Here is a 20,848-nt window from a genome sequence, read left to right on the forward strand (position 1 = left end):
TTCTCTCCCTTTCTGTATCTCTTTTATTGATAAGTAAATAAAAATAAAATGATGATGGCAATAATATGGTGAAGAGAATAATCTTGGGCCTATGGTGCCAAGTTAGGGCCCATTTCTTTCTTGCCTGGATTGTCCACAGATGGAATTGGGGAAGAAGGCATGAAAGATGCAGTCATGCTGTAAAACCACTTTCACTTCCTCAAAATCTGCACCTAGACCTGCCACAACTCAAATCACTCAGCAAACTCAAGTGCTCCCAACCCCTGCACAGAATACTTTTGTGAGTCTGTCCCTTTAACTCTGAGTCTGTATGTCTTCCCACATAACACTGTCCCTGCTCTATTCTGTCCTTTCAGAGCCCCATCCAGCCCCTACACTCCAGTCCCTGACTGCAACAGGACACAGGACACACGTTTTCAGTGGTAACACTTTAGACTTTAATACATCTCGCTAGGAATGGTGGGAAGAGAGCAGGGCATCTGTCACTTGAAAGGGAGGTCTGGTGCCAGGGCCCCAGATTCAGTGTCCACCTCCCAGAGTCCAGAGGCAGCTGGCCTCATTTCAGGGCAGAAGCAGGGGGCACTTACTGGGCCCCCCTCCTCTGAGTTCCAGCAGGCCTAGCTGGATTCACAACGTCAGCTGGGAGAAGATGGGGTTGCTTGCACCCCAGGGTCTTCCCCAAGCTCTGGTGCTGGCCTCGCCCCCTGTGAGGGAGCAGCGCCTCCCTGCACTCAGCCCCAAAGGAAGTCCAATGGCTCTGCTATCTGGGGACCCCAGGGAGAGCCGGCGGGGTGAGAGGCTCAGCGGCCTGAGGCGGCGAGGAGAGGGCCCTGGCGAGGCAGCGGGAGAAGGCAGAGGTGTCTCGTCAATGAAGGTAGTGATCTCCTCCCGGAAAAAGCAAGGTCCCCGTGGGGGGCCCCCACCTGACCCCAGGACCCCACCTTCTAGAAACTGGCGAAGGCTGGCCAGCCCCCCACCTTCAGCCTCCTCTTCATCCTCCTCATCTTCCAGCCTCTGTCTTCGGCCCAGGTACTCAGGGGGGCCTCCCAGAGCCCGGCTCTGGGCAGGGAGGACCCGGATGTCATCAGAGGATGACCACTTGTGCAGAAAGGATCCTGGCCCGCGGGGTGTAGTGAAAATGTTGGTATCATCATGAGAGAGACGGCGGGACAGAGGGACCTGGGGAGAGGAAGGAGCATGTGAGACTCTCAGGTGCTTCCCAGAAGAACGGGGTCGAGTTACTATGCCCAAGGACCTGGGATCAAGCCCACACCCCCATTTGCAGCTTCATGAGCAGTGAAACAGTGCTGTAAGTGTCTCTCTTTCTCTTTATTTCCTGTATATATATGGAAAGAGGGCTTCGGAGACAGCATAATGCTTCTGCAAAAGACTTTCATGCCTGAGGCTGTGAGGTCCCAGGTTTAATCCCCAGCACCACCATAAGCCAAAACTGAGCAGTGCTCTGGTCTTTCTCTCTGTGTCTATCTCACTGTATCTCTCTCCCCCTCTCATTAAAATAAAATAAATATGGAGTAGGGCGGAAGTGCAGTGGGTTAAGCGCACCTGGTGCAAAGCACAAGGACCAGCATAAGGATCCAGGTTCAAGCCTCTGGCTCCCCACCTGCAGGGGAGTCGCTTCACAGGTGGTAAAGCAGGTTTGCAGGTGTCTAACTTCCCCCTATCTGTCTTCCCCTCCTCTCTCCATTTCTCTCAGTCCTGTCTAACAATGAAGACATCAATAACAACAACAACAATAATAAAGGCAACAAAAGGGAAAAATAAATATTAAAAAATTAAAAATAAATAAGTGAAGGAAAGAAAGAAAGGAAGGAAGGAAGGAAGGAAGGAAGGAAGGAAGGGGAAACAAGGCAGCTGGGGGATGGGGAGCCCTGCAAACACAGAGCCCCAGTGATAATCTTGGTGGCAAAATGGCAAAGTGGGTGGGGAGCAGGAACTAGAAGCTAAGTATGAGACTCAGTAAGCTGGCTCTACCCCTGCAGGGCAGACCTGGTTCTGAGGCCTGCCGGAGACTCTGCTGCAGGACCTTTCTTCCAGGCACCTCCTAAATTCCCCAGAGGCCAGAGCCAGGGGGTGGACAAGAAACTAGAGAGCTGGCTAGAGGTGGCTGGTGACTTCTCGTACCTGTAAGTAGTGGACCTTCTCAAGAGGGGGAAAGAGCATGTGCCTCCCTGGCAGCAGCTTGACTTGGGTGGGGTCCCTGCCCCCAGGGCTGGTCGCACCATTAGCGTCAAATCGGACTTTGCACACTCGGTTGTCTGTGTAGTCATCGCAGCCTGCGTCTGGGGTGGGGGCAGAAGGTTAGAGTTCAGAAATGCCCCCATACGCACCTTCTAAAGCTCCCTGGGAATAATTCTTTTTCCCAGAATTTGGAGGGTATGGTATTGTCTGCTGTGTCCCATGCTGAAGCCCTAATGTTTCATATATGCAGGCCTGTGACCCAGACTACCCTTACAGCTGGAGGGGGGGTTCAGAAAACAGCTCTCCTTAGTCCCACACTGCTCCTTATAGTTATGATTCCGGACGGTTTCTCAGGAGCTCTGGCAGGAGGGGTCCAGAGCTGGGTGATGTGGGCTTCTAGAGGGGAGCTGAACCCCTGCTACAGAGCAAGCTGAGGGGTGTGGGTGTGTGTGTGTGTGTGTGGGAGCGATTAGCAAAAGGTGAGCTTGGAGTCAGCCCAGGGGTGGTGCAGGCTCTGTCCAGCGGGGGGCGCTCTAACGGAGCGCAGGCCCACTGAGGCCGGGTGGTGGCAGAGGGTGCCCCAGCTCCCCGCCCGCCGGCCCAGGGGAGCCAGAGCCCGGCCTGACCATCGTCGCCGTCCTCCTCCGACATGATGGCCACGCACTGCTCCCACACGGTGCGCACGTCTGCACGGTAGCGCTCACAGGACCAGATGAAGGAGGGCAACAGGAGCGTCTGCGCCATGGAGCACCACAGCACGGCCAGCACCATCCAAGGGGGCGCAGAGTCCGACTTGAGGGAGAAGAAGCTTACTACCTGGAGGACGAGCGGGGGCACACTGGTCAGCAAGGCCAAAGCCCCCAGGGGAAGGCGGGGGCACAAAGCCCCGTCAGTCATCCGCATACATGCAGGAAGGGCAGAGGTGGAAGCCCCCCCACTCACACCCAGTCTGAAAGTGAACCTCCTTATTTTGTAGGCTATACTGGAGGTCTGGGAACATACACACACACACCCCTTTTTTTCCTTCATTTACACGAATGGTAAGAACATTCCCTGACCCTCAATGTAACCTGTCAAATAACAATGTTCTACTTTGAGAAAGCAGAGGACAGAGACAAGATGGGCACATTAAAAGTGATGCCAGTGGAATGGACCTTGTGGGAGTTCTATCCAGGAGAGCCCCAAGAATGCTGTGATGTTAGAGCATGGGGAAGTGGAGCTCTGAAGCTGTATAGGTTTGGGGGACTGAATAGAAGAGCTTCAGGATAGGTGGCGGAGAATGGGGGGTGGAACTGAGGGACAGATGGTGGGGTTGCAGAATGGATGGTGGAGCTGCAGGACAGATTATAGGGCTGGAGGATAGAACTGGAAGATAGGCCATGGGGTTGGGAGATGGAGCTGAAAAGGTGAATAATGGAGTGAAAGGATTGCCCATGGGGCTGCAGGATGTATGAGTTGGGGGTGGAGGATGAAGTTGGGGCAGCGGTGAATGGTGGAGTTGAAGGATAGACCTTGGGCTGGAGGATGGGTGATGGAGCTGAGGGGATGAATGATGCATCTGGAGGATAGACCTTGGGGCTGAAGGGTGGAGGGTGTTGCTGAGAGGATGAATGTTGGAGTTAGAGAGGATGAATGATGGAGCTGGGGTGGAGGTAAATAATGGAGCTGAAGGATAAACCATGGGGCTGGAGGAGAAAGACAGAGCTGGAGGATGGAGTTGGGGTTAATGATGGAGCCGGAGGACAAAGCTGAGTAGTAGCAACTGGGAGATAGGTCAATAGGAGTTGGAAGATGGATGGTGGGGGTGGGGGCACACAAGTGAAGTGAAGATGGACAGCAGAGGAAGAAGGGTGACAGATCAAGCCATCATGCTGGAACCTGGGGACCCCAATCTCACCAAGATGGGCACCCCAGTGAGCGAGTCATAGAGAAAGACGATGGCGCTGACCAGATTGGTGACCTGCAGAGACGTCTTGGCTGACTCTGAGCCATCCAGCGAGGACCGCCGCTTCCCGCGGGCATCCTCCACCACAATGGCAGGCACATCAAAGGCTGGCCGGGCCCCCAACCCCCCCAGCACCCCTCCCTTTACTCCAGCCCCAGCCCCTGCTCTCCGAGCCTGGCGAGCCCTTCGGGGCCGGGCCCACAGCGTCTGGTAGAAGGTGATGGCCACACAGACCAGCCCCATGACGATGCCCCCAAGCAGCAAGAGGCTGAAGCAGACACCAAAGCCGAGGCCGATCTTGGAGACGATGAACTGGCAGCCACGGGCATAGTAGCGCTCGCCATTGTTGTGCCAGCCGATGGAGGGCAGTGTGGAGAGGATGAAGCTCACCATCCAGATGCCCATGACGGCATGTAGCGCCTGCTTCTTGGCATTACTGAGGCGGTAGTTGACGGGCCAGCGCACCATCCACATGCGGTGGTAGGACAGCGAGGCCACAGTAAAGCAGGTGGCCAGGGCCAGCGTGTAGTAGGTGGACACAAAGACCTTACAGATGCTCTCGTTCCAGTCGTAGTCAGAAGAGGCCTGGCGCCGCAGTTGCACCACAGCAAAGGTGGTAAGGGGCACAGCCGCCATGAGGATGTGTGTGCCCGCCAGGAAGCAGAGGAGCAGCTCGAGCGGCCGGTGCTTCTGCTGCTTGGCTGAGATGCTGAGGATGATCCAGGCGTTGGCCAACAGGGCCAGGAGGCCACAGGCCAGCCAGGACAGGGCGTTAGAGCGCAGGGAGGCTTCCTCAGCCCCTACCCCACCCCGAGCCATTCTCTCCTCAGTCCCCCACCCCCCTGGGGACTCCTGGGGGTGGGGGCAAGGTCTCACCCAGGAGCCCCACTCACACACCGTCCCATGATGCCCACAAGCACTGCTCAGTGAGGCAGGCCACCCCTGGGCCTGCCCTGCTGCTCAGCATGGCACGGCCAACCCAGCGAAGGTCAGGTTGGAGGAGTGTAGGGGGACACAGAGCATCAGCACAGGGAGTCCTCAGTCTCCATGTTGGGGGTGGGCTGGAGTTGATGGGGACATTAAGCTGGCTGCTCTTCCCACTATGAGGTTGACTGGGGAACTCTGACCCCCATGCTGTGACTTCCAGGTCTTTTCTTAACTCTGGTTCTTGACCACTGAGGGGGCTCTTCTGGATGCCCCCAAGAAATGTAGGGGTGAGGTTCACTCACGTGGATAAACTGCAAGGGAGAGATGAGATTGGGGGTGGGGGTGGGGTGGGGAACCCAGACTGGTCTCCAGCAGGTTTCTCATCCCGCCTCCCCCTTCTCTAGAAAGGATAGAAATGGCTGATGGTTAGGGTTTATGGAGTCACTCAGAACATTCTGCATTTGGTCACACAGCCAGGCAAACACCCCCATGGGAAAGTGGTCTTCTGTCCTGCTTCCAATCCTTAATCAGCTCTTTCTCCTTCCTCTGAAGGAACCTCTGGGTTTCTCCTTCTCACAGCCTCTACTCAATCTCCCTCAACCCCTAATATCAGGTCCCTCAGTCTCTCTCCAGAAACTGAGAAGCAAGACTTGTTTCTCTGGGGCTCAGAGGAAGCCTACAGCCCCATCCCAGCCTTGCAGGCCCCTGGGTCCCTGGTCTTGGGCTCCATTCCCCGCTCTCCTTCCAGCTCACAAGGGATCTGGGAAAATGGGAGAGAGGAGTCTGGGACCAGAGAGGGTGGGGGAGGTGGGCTAGGGAACCCGAAGGCGGGGAAACCACTGACATCAGAAGCATCCAGAAATGGAAAGAGGGGGAGCGGGGGGGGGGGGGGGGGAGTTTAAGCAGAAGAGAAAGAGGAGGCCAAGTGGTAGTATCTGAAAATAGAAGAAAGCTTAGCGACCCCTGGGGCTTTTGGAGGGAGGCATGGGGTAGGGGGGTGGGGGAGGAAGTGCGCAAGGGATGGATAGGCTGAGAAGAAAGCCAAATGTCTCCGAAGGCGTGACCCCACCACCACAGATCTAACCCCTTCCTGCTCCCCTACCCTGACCTCAGTTTCCCTCTTTGGAAGGAAGGACAGTCTTTTCAGTAGTGACATTGAACTTGAGTGCGCTCTGAGCTAAAAGGGGGCTGAGAACAAATGGGGTGAGACCCTGAACCTCAGGGGGCAGGACAGAGGGGCACAATGGCTTTGGAGCAAATGGGGGGGTTGAAATGGGGGTGTGTGGGGACCTGTTTCCCGCGGGAAAATCTCAGACCCCATAAGTCCAATCCAACCCCCACCTCTGTCTCCCCAGCCCAGCCCGGTACACCCGAGTTGCCATGGCAATGGCCAGCCAGAGGGAGGTGGAGGGAACTGGTCAGAGCGTCCCTCCCTCACTGCCCGCCCCTACAGTCTTGGACCCCTTCCCAGACACCCCCACCCAGGCCCAGCTGGTGGGCTCAGGGAAAAAAATGGGGAGTCGAGGAATCAAGAAAGGAAGGAGGGAAAGAGGGAAGAAGGGAGGCAAGGAGGTTGTGAAGGACAGAGAGAAGGAGGTGAAGGACAGAGGAAGATCAGAGGCAGGTAGGGGGACCTGAGGGCCTCCTTGGAAGACTAGGGTGGGGTCCTCTGCCCTTTGGGGTGCAGGGGTAAGGTCAGGTGGCTCCTCCCCAGCCACCCCAGGGCTCCCAGGGCAGGAACAGCAGGTGGCTGGGGAGGAGGGGATGGGCGACGGGGCGCTGAGGGGGGATCCCGGGGCGCAGCGGGGTCGCCTTACCTCTGGCTGCGCTGCTCAGCTGAGGACCCGGACTCCGCCGCTGCTCCCGCCGCTCCCTCAGGCTCGCCCGCCCTCCCCCTGAGCCCGTCCTCCAGCCCCCCCACCAGCCCCAGCCTCGGGGCGCAGCCCGCGCCGGCTCAGCCTCGGCCCCCTGGCTCCTCCGAGCCTTGGCTCCCGCAGCCTGCGTGTCCGTGAGCGCCAGGGACCCGAGGGGAGCTTTTATTTTGGGGGTGGGGGGGCTGCGCGCGGGGCGGGGAACTGGACGGCGGGGGAGGGGAGAGGCAGGCGCCGAGAAGGGGGGAAGGGCGAGGGGGATGGCGGGCCGGCTCCTCCCCGACGCGGTGCGTGTCTTGCCCCCCACCCCACCCCGCTTTCCACCGGCTCCCAAGCAGCTGGTGTTGCTGGCCCCGGAGCTGGCTGTGCGGAAAGGAGGCGGTGCATGTCACCTTCTGCGCGAGCTTGAGCCCTGCCTTGACTTCAGAGGCTGGGGGGCTGGGGTGCGGGAGGAGTGGGGTGCCCCATCCCCATCTGCAAGGAAACACACACACACACACACACACACACACACACACACACACACACACACACACACACACACACACCTTTTCCTAAAGCACAAGCTCACACTAATGTTGGGGAGACACAATTCGTACTCATCCTTTGTCATTTCTCATAGCCCTTCCTCTTCTCCATACTACACCTACACACACACTCTCTCCTCTCTCTCTCTCTCTCCACACATTTTGCAAGCATGGTTACAAAGCCCTAGCCTTGCATATGCACATACTGGACCCTTTGGACTGGGCAGGTGGATAATCTCCAAAATTTGTTCTTCTTGGGGAAACTTCATTTCATCTGAATACTCAGAAGTAAGAAGAGACTATCTAGGACCTGGGAAGAGTTCCCCACACTTTTCACTCACACACACACACACTCTCTCTCTCTCTCAGAAAGAGCACCTTCTTTTTAGCAAGTGTATTTATTTCTGTGGGCTCAGGGAAGCAGGATTGGTTTTGGGGTGGTGGGCAGTGGGTGGGCAGCCGGTCAGCTGTGGGGAGCCCTGGCCTCAATGACCTTGCCTTTCTGGAAGAGGCAAGCCGACGTGAAAGGGTGAAAGGGAAGAGGGAGATGGTGAGGAAGAAAAATGGAGTAAAGAGATAAAGGAGAGGCTGAGGAAGCTGGAGACCCTGAGAGAAAAGGGTCAGGATGAGGAGGGAGACTTGCAACCCCCATTTTCCTGAATCCTAGATGAATTAAGGGTGTGTGTGTGGGGGGCTGAGACCCAATGATATCTCTCTTCACAGAGGAGCCACTAAGAGGAGTCACTCTCAGACTAACTCCTTACTCTCAGGCTAGCCTGTCCTCTGGGGGAAGCTCACGTAGAAGGTTCAGCACTGGGTAAGTGTGTGGGTCACTGGAAACTCTCCCACAGAGCCTGTGTTTTGCTTAGAAGCATCTGTCACTAGCAACAGACCAAAGTAGGGTTTTTAGGTGGGAAAGCACCCCTCTACATGCCTAGACTGTGAGGCATCCCACCTCTACCACCCCCAGGTTACAGTATACTCCTGTGAATCCAAAGCTTCATCCAGGCCATTTGTAACTCACCAGCTGCAGAGATCTGCATGGTGTTTGAAAAACAACAACAGAATTAGGGCTCAAGGGAAATGTTCGAATCCCAACTCCAGCACTTAGCAGCTGTGTGAGTCGGGGGAGTCATCTAGCCTCTCTGTGTGCCAACTCCACCCTGGAAATGCCTGCCTTGGCCCTGTCCTCTCAGCTTTGTAGGTTCTCCCTAAGGATTAGACAAACACAGGATGTGAAACTGGCTGATGTACAGAAATGTGTTCATTGGGTGGAAAGGATTCATGCCCAGCAACCAGCATAGCCTGTATATGAGGGCATATGTTGATGGTGGTGGTTGTAGGGGGGCTGTTGGGGAGAACTGCTTGTGCCCAGGTCAGGGTATTATCTGTAGGCCTTAGGACCTGCACCTGTTCTTGCTGGGTTGTGTGATCTCAGGCTAATCCTTGCCTTCTCTGGTCCTCAGTTACCTTGAATAAAATGGCAGTCCTGCTTCCATCACCCTCCAGCCTGGACAGGGCTGGTCCTAAGAGCTGCCCCGAGATCCAGGTGGACAGTGAGAGATGAGGTGGAGAAGAAGTGATGGAAGAAGGGTTAGGGGTTCAGTGGAAAGGGAAAGGGGAGCTCTGGAAGAGGACTGGTGGACAGGGGGGCTCGCGCCAGCTTCTGTCTGGAAGTCTTGAGCTGGATACATTCATCTGGCCCACAGGTCCAGGAGATGCTGGGGGAGGCAGCTGGGGAGCTGGGGGGACTTTCCTGGCCTTCACATCTTCTGGAGCCGGCTGAAGGGACAGAGAAGGGAAGGAGCAAATCTATTTCTCCCCAACTCCATGACTGCCTGCAGCTCTGAGGTTGCCCATCAACCCTTTGCTCTTCCAGTGGGAGATGGTTTCTGGGCCACAGCGGTAGGACCTGATGCCTTCTCCTCCACCCCACCTCCTTCCTCTTCTTTTTAATTTATTTTATTGATAGAAGCAGAGAGAGTGTGAAAGAAACCACAGCTTCCTTCAGTATGGTGGGGGCTGGGCTCAAACCTGGGTTTTTCACATGGCAAAGTAGCACACTATCCAAGTGAGCTGTTTTACTAGCCCCCCTTTTTTCCCACCAAGGCTCAGTGCCTACGTTATGAATCACTGCTCCTGGTGGTCTTCTCACCCCCCTTTATTTTATTTATTTATTTATTTATTTATTGCTTCCAGGGTTATCTTTGGGACCTGGTGCCTGTACTACCAACCCACTGCTCCTGGAGGCCATTTTCCCCATTTTTGCTGCCCTTGTTATTATCATCATTGTTTTTATTGTTGCTATTGTTGTTGGACAGGACAGAGAGAAATGGAGAGAGGAGGGGAAGACAAAGAGGGGGAGAGAAAGATAGACACCTGCAGACCTGCTTTACTGCTTGTGAAGCAACCTCCCTGCAGGTGGGGAGCTGGGGGCTCAAACTGGGATCCTTATGCCAGTCATTGTGCTTTGCACCATGTGCGCTTAACCTGCTGTGCTACCGCCTGCACCCCATCCCCTTTTTTTTCTTTTTATTTTATTTGATAGGACAGAGAGAAATTGAAAGAGGAGAGGGTGGGAGCTGGGGCCACTGGTTTAAACTCACATGGTACAAAGCACAATGACAGGCATAAGGATCCTGGTTCGAGCTCCTGGCCCCCCACCTGCAGGGGGGTCACTTTGCAAGAAGTGAAGCAGGTCTGTAGGTGTCTATCCTTCTCTCCTCCTCTTTGTCTTCCTCTCCTTTCTCAATTTCTCTCTGTCCTATCCAATAACAACAACAACAACAACAACAACAACACACACACACACACACACACACACACACACACACACACACACAGAAAAGAGGGCCGCCAGGAACAGTGGATTTGTGGTGTAGGCACCAAGCCCCAGCGATAACCCTGGGGACGTGGGGGAGGGGGAGATAGAGTGGAAAAGAAATGAGAGAGACACCTGCAGTACTTGCTTCACTGCTTGTGAAGCTTCCCCCCCGCAGATGGAGAGTAGGGGCTCCAACCCAGGTCCTTGCACATGGTAATGTGTGCAGTTAACCAGGTGAATTACCACCTGCCGCCTCTTCTTTTTAAAATTGTTTATCTTTGCTGGGGCTTTACTGCTGTGGACTGACTTTCAGATAGGTAGACAGACAGACGGATGGCAGGCAGACAGACAGGATGAGCCACTGTAGCACTGAAGCTTCCCCCAGTGCAGAAGACCTTCATATGGTGGTGATATGCCAGGGACTTGAACTTGAGTCAAGTGCTTGACAAAGCAGGTACCCTCCCAGGTGAGCTATCTCACTGTCACATCTCCCTCACTTTCTGCTTGTTTCCTACCCCTTCAGCACCCCCTCTCATCCTCTCCTCCCCTCTCCATCACTTCCGCCCCTGCCCCCATCTTACTGGGAGCACTGGCAGGTCTTCTTCTCCCTGAGAAGCCTCTTGATCTGAGACATCCGTTCTGCTTGGCGCTGTCCGGGAAGAAGGAGGAGAGTCGTGAGGGTCCCAGGCCTCCAGAAGGGAGGTGCCCCTCAGAGGGGGGGATGGAGGGTGCTGGGAGAGGAGAATCTGTCACCATGGCTGAGCCCATGGGCCCCAGAGTCAGCTCTCTGCTCCTTCTTGGCCCTCCTTCTGCACAGGGCCTGGGACTGGCTGGTCTGTAGTGAGGGAACTGGCGGCAGGTGTGTGTGTGTGTCTGTGTGTGTGTGTGTGTGTGTGTGTGTGTGTGTGTGTGCGCGCGCGCGCGCAGAGAAGCCACCTGGGAGGGGGAGGGGCATATACTGGAGGCCCTTGCCACTAGAGAGGCCTGAGGCACCTGAGGGGGTGGGAAAGGGGGGGGGTCACTCACCCTGCGGTGCCAGCACTTGACGCAGCAGAATACGCAGAGCACAGAGAGAAACAGAAAAGCTGCAGCGCCCCCCAGCACTATGGTCAGGAGTGGGGCCCCCACGGAAGTGGAGGTAACTGCAAGAGACAGAGGTGTTTGAGCTCCTTGCCCTGCTATGCTCCAGCCTGATGCTAAGGCTAAAGACCCCGGGCTCCGTGCTCTGTGTGTGTGCCCACACACATGTGCAAGGAGTGCCTAGGTAAAGAGGGAAACTGGGGGCGGGGGGCTTTGGGTCAGGTGGGCCCCATCCTTGAGCTGGAGACCTTAGGGAAGTGGGGGCATTGCAGGTTCCCAGGTAGAAACACACCCTGTGTACACAGGCACCTACACAGAACTCATCCACCCACCCAGCCTGAGAAACAGAGATGCTGAAAGGGGCCCACAACTACAGGGAAGGGATATGGGCTAAAGCCATAGGATCTGGACCCTTGGACCCTTTTCTCTTCTCTTCACTTCACTTCTCTTCCCTTCTCTTCTCTGCTTTCTCTCTTTCATCAGAGCACTACTCAGCTCTGGCTGATGGTGGTGCTGGGGACTGAACCTGGGACCTTGGAGCCTTAGACATGAAAATCATTTGCAGAACCACTATGCTATCTTCCCCAGCCCCATTTTGTTTGTTTTTAAAATGAGACCATTTCTCAGCTCTGGCTTCTGGTGGTGCCCAGCTGAGAGCTTAGGGAGCCGGATCCTTACTCACCTTCCAACTTGAAGTCCACCAGGGGGGCACCTTCAGCACTCAGCAGACACTGCCAGGTCCCCACTTCGGGGTTCACCACCTTCACTTGTTTGTGCTGACTCAAGAAACTCACTGTATGGTTCACCAGACTCAAGTTCAGCTGCATGTTGTTGGGGGTGGGTCCCCATACCTCACAGAGCAGGTTGTTCTGGGACTGGATCACTGCGGAGAGGTGAGAGATAAGACTGGAAGCAGGGACCCCCTAGGTTGCCATCACTGCCAATTGAAGGAGATTTTACATGGGCACCCCTCTTTTAGCTTCCTAAAACACTTATTTTTTTCATTTTTTAAATATTTATTTATTCCCTTTGTTGTTCTTGTTGTTTTATTGTTGTAGTTATTATTGATGTTGTTGTTGGCTAGGACAGAGAGAAATGGAGAGAGGAGAAGAAGACAGAGGGGGAGAGAAAGATAGACATCTGCAGACCTGCTTCACCGCCTGTGAAGCGACTCCCCTGCAGGTGTGGAGCCGGGGGCTCAAACTGGGATCCTTACGCCGGTCCTTGTACTTTGCGCCACCTGCGCTTAACCCGTTGCGCTACCGCCCGACTCCCCCTAAAGCACTTATATCTGCATTTGTTACAGAGTAATTTCAGCCCTGGGGGGCTGGGGAGATAGTACGGTAGATATGCAAAAGGCTTTCATGGGTCAGGCTCTGAGATCAGAGATTCAGTCCCCTGCACTTGAAATTGCTGAGCAGTGCTCTGGAAAAAAACAAAAATAAAACAGACAGAAACAAGCAAGTACAGCTTTTGAGATTCTGTGCACTTGGCTTTGAACCCTAGCCACCCCCCAGCTTACCATGCACCCCAGAGAAGACACTAGCAACCTGAGTCCAATTATTACATGCACAGATGCAGCTATAATTTTTTTATGTCTCTCGAAATTCATACTTGCACAATTCCATCACTTGCAGAAGACTCCCCTACCCCTTTCAATCATACATACACACATACACACACACACACACACACACACACACACACACACACACAGTGGGAGAGAGGAAAGTACCACTCCACTACTTATGCTTGGTGCTCCCATGTGGTGCCAGGGACTCAAACCCTGGTTCTTGAGCATGGTAAACTATGTGCTCTACCAGGTGAGCCAACTCTTGATCTTATATGTACAGTTCTTAACCAGTTATGTACTAAGCAGCAAGTGTCACCATTGCCATTTATGGTGTTGTTGATAAAATGAGAGAAAGAGATGAATCTCAGTGCAGAGCCTGGCATTAGTGTCCTTGCTATCACATTAAGAGGAAATTTGGGGAGTGAGGAGACAGTGTAATGGTTCTACAAATGACTTTCATGCCTGAGGCTCTGAGGTCCCAGGTTCAATCCTCAGCACCACCATAAGCCAGAGCTGAGCAGTGCTCTGGTTAAGAACAAAACAAAAAAAGTAATTTGGGGGATTGGGAGATATCTAATCTGGGAAAGTGTCCATGTTTCTGTGCTCAAGATCCTGGGTTTGAGTCCTGGCCACCACACAGGAGCACCTGCACAGAGGAAGTCCTCACAAACAATGGAGCAGTGCTGTGGTGTCACTCTTTGGTCTCCTCCCTCTTTCTTTGAGAGCTTGTTTGGAGGTTCTCTGGCAAGGGAGCTAGACCAGTCCTTGACCGAAGACCAGTCCATCTCTATTTGAGGAAGAAGCTGAATCAACCCTGATGTCACAGTCAGATCACCCCCACATCCATCTCCCTCTCTTTGAAAAAAAAAAAAAAGGAGTCTTAGAAGAATGGTGAAATCATGTAGGCCTGGAGCCCCAGCAAAAACTCTGGTGGCAACAAAACAAGTAGATTTCTTTGTTTTTATTTATTTATTTTATTGCCTCCAGGGTTATCACAATCCAGCAAGGGATTGAACCTGAGGTTTTAGAGCCTCAGGCACGAGACTCTTTTTTTGAATAACCATTATGCTATCTACCCCTTTTCTTTTCTTCTCTCTTCTCTCTTCTTTTCTTTCTATTTTATTAGCCAGGACAGAAAGAAATTGAGAGGCGGAGGGGGAGAAAGAGAGGAAAAAAGAAAGATAGACACTTGCAGACCTGCTTCACCACTTGTGATACATCCCCCAAGTTGGGGAGCAGAGTTCAAACTTGGGTCCTTGGGAGTCGTGCGTAGCACAGCAGGTTAAGCGCACGTGGTGCAAAGCACAAGGACCAGAGTAAGGATCCCGGTTCAAGCCCCTGGCTCCCCACCTGCAGGGGAGTCGCTTCATAAGCGATGAAGCAGGTCTGCAGGTGTCTCTCTTTCTCTCCCCCTCCCTGTTTTCCCCTCCTCTCTCCATTTCTCTCTGTTCTATCCAATGACAACAACAACAATAATAACAGCAATAAAAAAGGGCAACACAAGGGAAAATAAATAAATATTAAAAAGAAAAACTTCGGGTCATTGCACTTGATAACATGTGCACTCAGCTAGGTAGCCACTGCCCAGCCCTATTTATTTGTTATTTAAACAGAGGCAGAGAAGGCAGAAAAATAGAGAATGAAAGAGACCACAGCACGGAAGCTTCCTTCAATGTGATGGCAGCCAGACTCAAACCTGGGTCTTGTGTACGGCAAAGCAGTGCACTTGTACCCAAGTGAGTTATTTCGCCTGCTGAATAAATAGATTTAGTGATCTCATTGAGCTGGTGAGCAGGCAGACTTAAAAGCCCAGGGACTTGGGATGGTCATAGAAGCAGAACTGCAGACCTGTCAACACACACCCATGGGTGATCCTCAGTGGCGACTGTCAAAGGCTGCTGGCCCCACCACAGAGTCCCCTGGGTTCTCAGCTCCACTAGGTCCACTTGGGGAGGGAGCCCCATCACCCCACCCTGCCCTGCCCTGCCCCCCCACAGGCCTGGCTCCGGACCTGTCATCACCACCAGCTTCACCTCCTTCAGCAGCACGCCCCAGGTGAGGTTCAGGAAGAGCTTCCCAGAGCCAGCGTGCTCAGGCTTGGCCAGGGGCAAGGTGACCCTCAGGGGGAGATTTTCTTCCACCAAAAATTTAGGTTGCAGGGAGGCGTTGGTCACCGTCACCTTCTTATCTTCCAAAGAGAATCTGACACAGGCCTTAGGGGAGGAGGGCCTCTCTGGCTGCCAGCTCAGCATTCCCTTCAGGGATCTGACTTCTAAGTTCAGTGGGAAGTGGAAGAGCACCTTCTCCTGGGCACGCCCATAGATGATGGTGGTGGCATCTAGGAATCCTGGGGGATACAGAGGGGTTGGGAGAAGGAATCAGAATGGAGGAAAGCAGGGTTGGAAGCAGGTAGGGTACAGCTAAGAGGTGGAAAGGGGCCAGCAGGGTCCTGGCCCCTAGGTTGCTATTGTAGATGCTTTAAGTCTTCTCTCTCTTGCCTCTCCTCTCCCAATGCACATAAAGTCCTGAGTTTGATCCCCGGTAGTATATGTATCAGAATGATGCTCTAGTTTCGTTCCTCTTTTCTCTCATTAGTAAATAAATCTACTTTTTATTTCCTTCATTTTTTGTTTTATTTATCTATTTAATTTTATACTTGACAGGACAGAGAGAAATTAAGAGAGGAGGGGGGAAATAAAGAGGAAGAGAGACAGAAAGATACCTGCAGACATGTTTCGACACTCATGAAGCTTTCCCCCTGCAGGTGAGAACCAGGGCCTTGAACTCATGTCCTTGTGCACTGTAATGTGTATGTTCAACCAAGTGTGCCACCTCCTGGCTCCTCCCCTTTTAAAAATATTTATTTATTTATTTATTCCCTTTTTGTTGCCCTTGTTTTATTGTTGTTGTTATTGATGTCTTTGTTGTTGGATAGGGCAGAGAAAAATGGAGAGTGGAGGGGAAGACAGAGAGGGGAGAGAAAGACACCCGCAGCCCTGCTTCACTGCTTGTGAAGTGACGCCCCTGCAGGTGGGGAGCTGGGAGCTCAAACTGGGATCCTTACGCCAGTACTTGCACTTCGTGCCATGTGCACTTAACCCACTGTGCTACTTACTGTCCAACTCCCCCCCTTTTTTTTTTTTCCCTCCAGGGTTATTGCTGGGCTCGGTGCCTGCACCATGAATCCACCACTCCTGGAGGCCATTTTTCCCCCTTTTGTTGTCCTTGTTGTTGTAGCCTTGTTGTGGCCATTATTATTGCCATTATTGATGTTGTTCATTGTTGGATAGGACAGAGAGAAATGGAGAGAGGAGGGGAAGACAGAGGGGGAGAGAAAGATAGACACCTGCAGACCTGCTTCACCGCCTGTGAAGTGACACCCCTGCAGGTGGGGAGCCGGGGGCTCGAACCGGGATCCTTCCTCCGGTCCTTGCGCTTTGCGCCACATGCGCTTAACCCACTGTGCCACCGCCTGACCCCTAACTCCCCCTTTTTTTAAAAAAAAATTTTTTAGATGAAAGTCGATGCTTTAACAGAGCTAACCACATGCCAGGTTATTCTTTTATGATGGTAATTATTAAATCACTTTATTGTGAGAAATGATGATTTACAAGGCTATTATCATATGTACACAGTTTCTTATCTCTGTATTTTTTCTTCTTTTTAATTGTTTTTTTCTTTGTTTTTTATTGTCTTTAATCTGTTTTGGGAAATGGAGCTCAGGGTCTCAGGCATGTGAGGTTTAAACTCTAATGTTGTGTCACCTCCCTGACTCTCTAAAGTCTTTTTTAAAAAAATATCTTTATTTATTTATTGGATAGAGACAGCCAGAAATTGAGGAGGAAGGGATGATAGAGAGGAAGAGGGACAGAGAGACACCTACAACATCGCTTCACCACTTGCAAAGCTTTTCCCTTGCAGGTGGGGACCAGGGGATTGAATCTGAGTCCTTGAGTATTGTAATGTGTGCTCAACTAGGTAAGCTACCACCCAGGCCCTGGCTCTCTCTACATAGATATGATTGATGCTAGGGATCAAACTCATGACCTCATGTTTGAGAGTCCAACACTTAATCCATTGTTCTGCCTCCCAGGCTCTGGTGTGTGTGTGTGTGTGTGTGTGTGTGTATTTTTGCCTCCAGGATTATCACTGGGGCTTGTTGCCTGCACTACAAATCCACTGCTCCTGGAGGCTATTTTGTTGTTTACTGTTGTTGTTGTTGGATAGGACAGAGAGAAATGGAGAGAGGAGGGGAAGACAGAGAGGGGGAGAGAAATACAGACACCTGCAGACCTGCTTCACTGCTGATGAAGCAAACCCCTGCAGGGGGAGCTGGGGGCTTGAACCGGGATCCTTACGCTTTGCACCATGTGCACAACCCGCTGCACTACTGCCCGGCCCCTGTGTGTTTATTTTTAATAATTGAGAGAAAACCAGCACGGTGCTCCTCCATCCATGGAGGTTCACTTGTCTCTGTCCTTGGTGGCTCTCATAAGGTGGCGAGGATTGAACAGAGCCTCACACATGCAAGGAGTGCACCCTGCCCTGAGCCCCCTCTCCCTACTGTGTGCCAGTTACATGAGCATGAGTCGGTTTTCACACGACCAAGCAGAAGCTGTCAGAGTGGACATCTTCACCACTTTCCAGATGCAGAAACTAAAGCCCAGAGATTCAGTATCCCATCCAAGATGAAACAGCCAGGATTTAAATCTGAGCCCGCACCCCCTCCCCCTGTGTCACATGGGGCTCCAGTGCCCACTCCTAGCCCCCCTACCCCAGGGCTGGCCAGAAATGCTAAAGATACTGACCCGCTGGTCAGACTGACTATACATACTCAGTGGGAGTGAATTTTGCTACAAGAAAGGAAAGAGGAGTCCTGAACTCTCCTCTCTGGGTCCCTTACATTCTCACACCCCCTGACCCTCCACAGCTGCCACCCTGAGCAAGAGAGAATGCAGTGTAGTCTTTATCTCAGGTGGGGAGGTGACCCCAGTCCCAGCCCCCTAGAGCAGAGTGGAGGGAAGGCCAGAGGCAGGAGACATAGTGGGGACAGGAGTGTGACTCACCCTGCACTTGGATCTTAAAGTGGAATTCCAGTGTCTTCTTGCCGTAGGTCATACTGCAGGTCCAAGGGCCACTGTGCTTCAGCTCCATCTGGGCCAGTGACAGGGTCATGCCCTCAATCCTTTCTTTGTCCTGGGGTCCTTTCCACTGCACAAAGTAGGGGCCTTTCCCAGTGGGCCCCTCCACGGTCAGGGTCAGGCTCTGCCCAGACAGCAGATGGATGCTTGAGCTAGCATTCACTGTGGAGAGAGCAGGCCACCTGTGTCACACATGGGCTGTCCTCTGGAGAACGGGAGAGAGGGAACACCAAGAGAGTCCCTCCAATACCCCCACCTTGACATTTACTTTCCTGCCAACACCTAGACACCTGCTCCCACCTCAAGTGCTTCCCTCTCCCTCTTTCTCTCCTTCTCTACCTTCCTCCTCTCCCTTCTATTCTCCCTCCACCTCCTTCATCCCTCCACCCACCCACAGTTTCTTCTCTGTCTCTTCCTCCTACATCAGACTCCTGCCTTTATCATCTCCTCTCTGGGTTTCTTCCTGCCCCTGTGCCTGGCCCAAGGTCCAGATGGAACTGAGGGGACACAGTGTCCAGTTAGATGTATCTCAGTATTGCTGAAGTGTTCGCACCTCAGGCCCTGGTTGGAGGGGGCAGGTGGGGATCTGGAGAAGGGAGGCCAACCTTTGAACACCATCAAGTCCACTTCCAGCTTCTTGCCCATCACCTCACAGGTGTAAAGCCCGGAGTCTTCTACCTTAAGCTGACTGATGATTAGAGGAAAGGAGCCTTGGTCCCACAGGGATTTTTTTGATTCAACACGACCATTCATGTTGGAGATACCTGGGAACAGAAAGCACATGGAGGAGGTTGGGGTGCCCAGCATGACCCTCGATGTAGGCAGTGCCCACAGTGTTTTATATCTGCAGAAATTCCCCCTCAACCTCACAGGGAATTGCAGGGAGGTTCCATCATATTTGCTTACCTGGCCAGGAACAACCTCACTCATCCAGAATAAAACAATACCAGGAGGGGGTAGATAGCATAATGGTTTTGCAAAGAGACTCTCATGCCCGAGGCTGGCTCCAAAATTTCAGATTCAGTCCCCTGTACCACCATAAGCTAGAGCTGAACAGTGCTCTGGTAAAGAAATAAAGAAAAAAAGAAAGATAGATGAAAGAAAGAAAGAAAGAAAGAAAGAAAGAAAGAAAGGAAGGAAGGAAGAAAGAAAGATGATGCCCTATTCCCCAGAGACTGGACTACTACATGCTGAGTAGTTTACGTGCATTGTCTCTAGTCATTTTCACAACACCACCAAGAAGTAGGTATAGATAAAAAAAAAAAAAGGTGTGGGGGGAGTCCGGTGGTAGCGCAGTGGGTTCTCTTTCTCTCATGTTAATAAATAAACATTTTACAATATTTAGCTAGTTAGTTATTTAATTTATAAATTATACTGATTTGGGAGTCAGGCCATAGCACAGCAGGTTAAGCGCAGGTGGCGCGAAGTGCAAAGACTGGTGCAAGGATCTCGGTTCGAGCTACCGGCTCCCCACCTGCAAGGGGGGGTTGCTTCACAAGCAGTGAAGCAGGTCTGCAGGTGTCTATCTTTCTCTCCTCCCCTCTGTCTTCCCCTCCTCTCTTCATTTCTCTCTGTCCTATCCAGCAGCGACGACACCAGTAACAACAATAAAATAACAAGGGCAACAAAAGGGAATAAATAATAAATATTTTTTTAAAAAGTAGTGGTCTGGGAGGTGGCGCAATGATAAAGCTTTGGACTCTCAAGCATGAGGTTCTGAGTTCAATCCCCGGCAGCACATGTGCCAGAGTGATGTCTGGTTCTTTCTCTCTCCTCCTATCTTTCTCATAAATAAATAAGATCTTTATTTTAAAAAAGTAGGGCCGAGTAGATAGTATAATGGTTATGCAAAGACTTTCATGTCTGAGACTCTGAGGTTCCAGGTTCAATCCCTGGAACCACCACAAGCCATAGCTGAGCAGTTCTATGGCCGTGTGTGTGTGTGTGTGTGTGTGTGTGTGTGTGTGTGTGTGTGTGTGTGTGGTGTTTGTGAAGCAGTACCAAGAGTTGGTGCAGTGAATAAAGTACTGGACTCTCAAGCATGAGGTCCTGAGTTCGATCGCTGGTAGCACATATGCCAGAAAGTTGCTCTGGTTTTTGTTCTCTCTCTCTCATAAATGCATCTCTTTCCTTTTATTTTTTATTAATTAATTTAATTTTATTTTTTATTGGATAGAAACAGAGAGAAATTGAGAGGGTAGAGGGAGAGAGAGGAAGAAAGACAGATACTTGCAGCCCTGCTTTACTACTCGTGAAGCTTTCCTCCTGCAGGTAAGGAGCAGGGGCTTGAACCCTGAGCCTTGTGCACTCTAATGTGAGCACTTAACCAGGTGTGCCACTGCCTGGCACCCAAAACATTTTTTTTTTTTTGCCTTCAGGGTTATTGCTGGGGCTCTGTGCCTGCATTACAAAACCAGTGCTTCTGGAGGCTAATTTTTTTCCCTTTTGTTGCCCTTGTTGTTTATCGTTGTTGTTGTTATTGTTATTGTTATTGCTGTCATTGTCGTTGGATAGGACAGACAGAAATTGAGAGAGGAGGGGAAGACAGAGAGGAGGAGAGAAAGATAGACACCTGCAGACCTGTTTCACTGCTTGTAAAGCTACCCACCCCCAACAAGTGGGGAGCTGGGGGCTTGAACCGGGATCCTTACCCCAGTCTTTGCACTTTGCATCATGTGCTCTTATCCCATTGCACTACTGCCAGGCTCCCCCCATACATCTTTTTTTTTTATAAATATTTATTTATTCTCTTTTGTTGCCC

At 52.2% G+C, this 20,848-nt stretch overlaps 2 protein-coding genes across 3 annotated transcripts in view; both read right to left on the minus strand.

Annotated features, from left to right (window-relative positions):
* Window positions 1-413: 413 nt before the first annotated feature.
* Window positions 414-7,101, minus strand: GPR162 (G protein-coupled receptor 162). Of its 2 annotated transcripts, none has more exons than XM_060190150.1 (5): window positions 6,889-7,101; window positions 4,148-5,382; window positions 2,826-3,015; window positions 2,143-2,300; window positions 414-1,179 (listed from the first exon to the last, which is right to left on the minus strand). In XM_060190150.1, the coding sequence occupies exons 2-5, from the start codon at window positions 4,961-4,963 to the stop codon at window positions 628-630; spliced, it is 1,716 nt and encodes a 571-aa protein (XP_060046133.1). In that variant the 5' UTR covers window positions 4,964-5,382; window positions 6,889-7,101; the 3' UTR covers window positions 414-627. The 2 variants fall into 2 exon arrangements, with proteins under 2 accessions (XP_060046133.1, XP_007537104.1); XM_007537042.3 differs by having other exon boundaries at window positions 4,097-5,382; window positions 6,889-7,097.
* Window positions 7,102-7,851: 750 nt separating this feature from the next.
* Window positions 7,852-20,848, minus strand: part of CD4 (CD4 molecule) — a 32,385-nt gene continuing 19,388 nt past the window's right edge. Inside the window, exons 4-10 of the mRNA XM_016194275.2 lie at window positions 18,693-18,851; window positions 18,013-18,249; window positions 14,958-15,293; window positions 12,056-12,256; window positions 11,320-11,435; window positions 10,875-10,942; window positions 7,852-9,251 (exon numbers count right to left, since the gene is read on the minus strand). Of these exons, the coding sequence (XP_016049761.1) occupies window positions 9,233-9,251; window positions 10,875-10,942; window positions 11,320-11,435; window positions 12,056-12,256; window positions 14,958-15,293; window positions 18,013-18,249; window positions 18,693-18,851 (1,136 nt within the window). The 3' untranslated portion in view covers window positions 7,852-9,232. The remainder of the gene's footprint in view (window positions 9,252-10,874; window positions 10,943-11,319; window positions 11,436-12,055; window positions 12,257-14,957; window positions 15,294-18,012; window positions 18,250-18,692; window positions 18,852-20,848) is intronic.

This window comes from Erinaceus europaeus, chromosome 4, assembly GCF_950295315.1.
Source record: "Erinaceus europaeus chromosome 4, mEriEur2.1, whole genome shotgun sequence".
NCBI classification, from domain to species: domain Eukaryota; kingdom Metazoa; phylum Chordata; class Mammalia; order Eulipotyphla; family Erinaceidae; genus Erinaceus; species Erinaceus europaeus.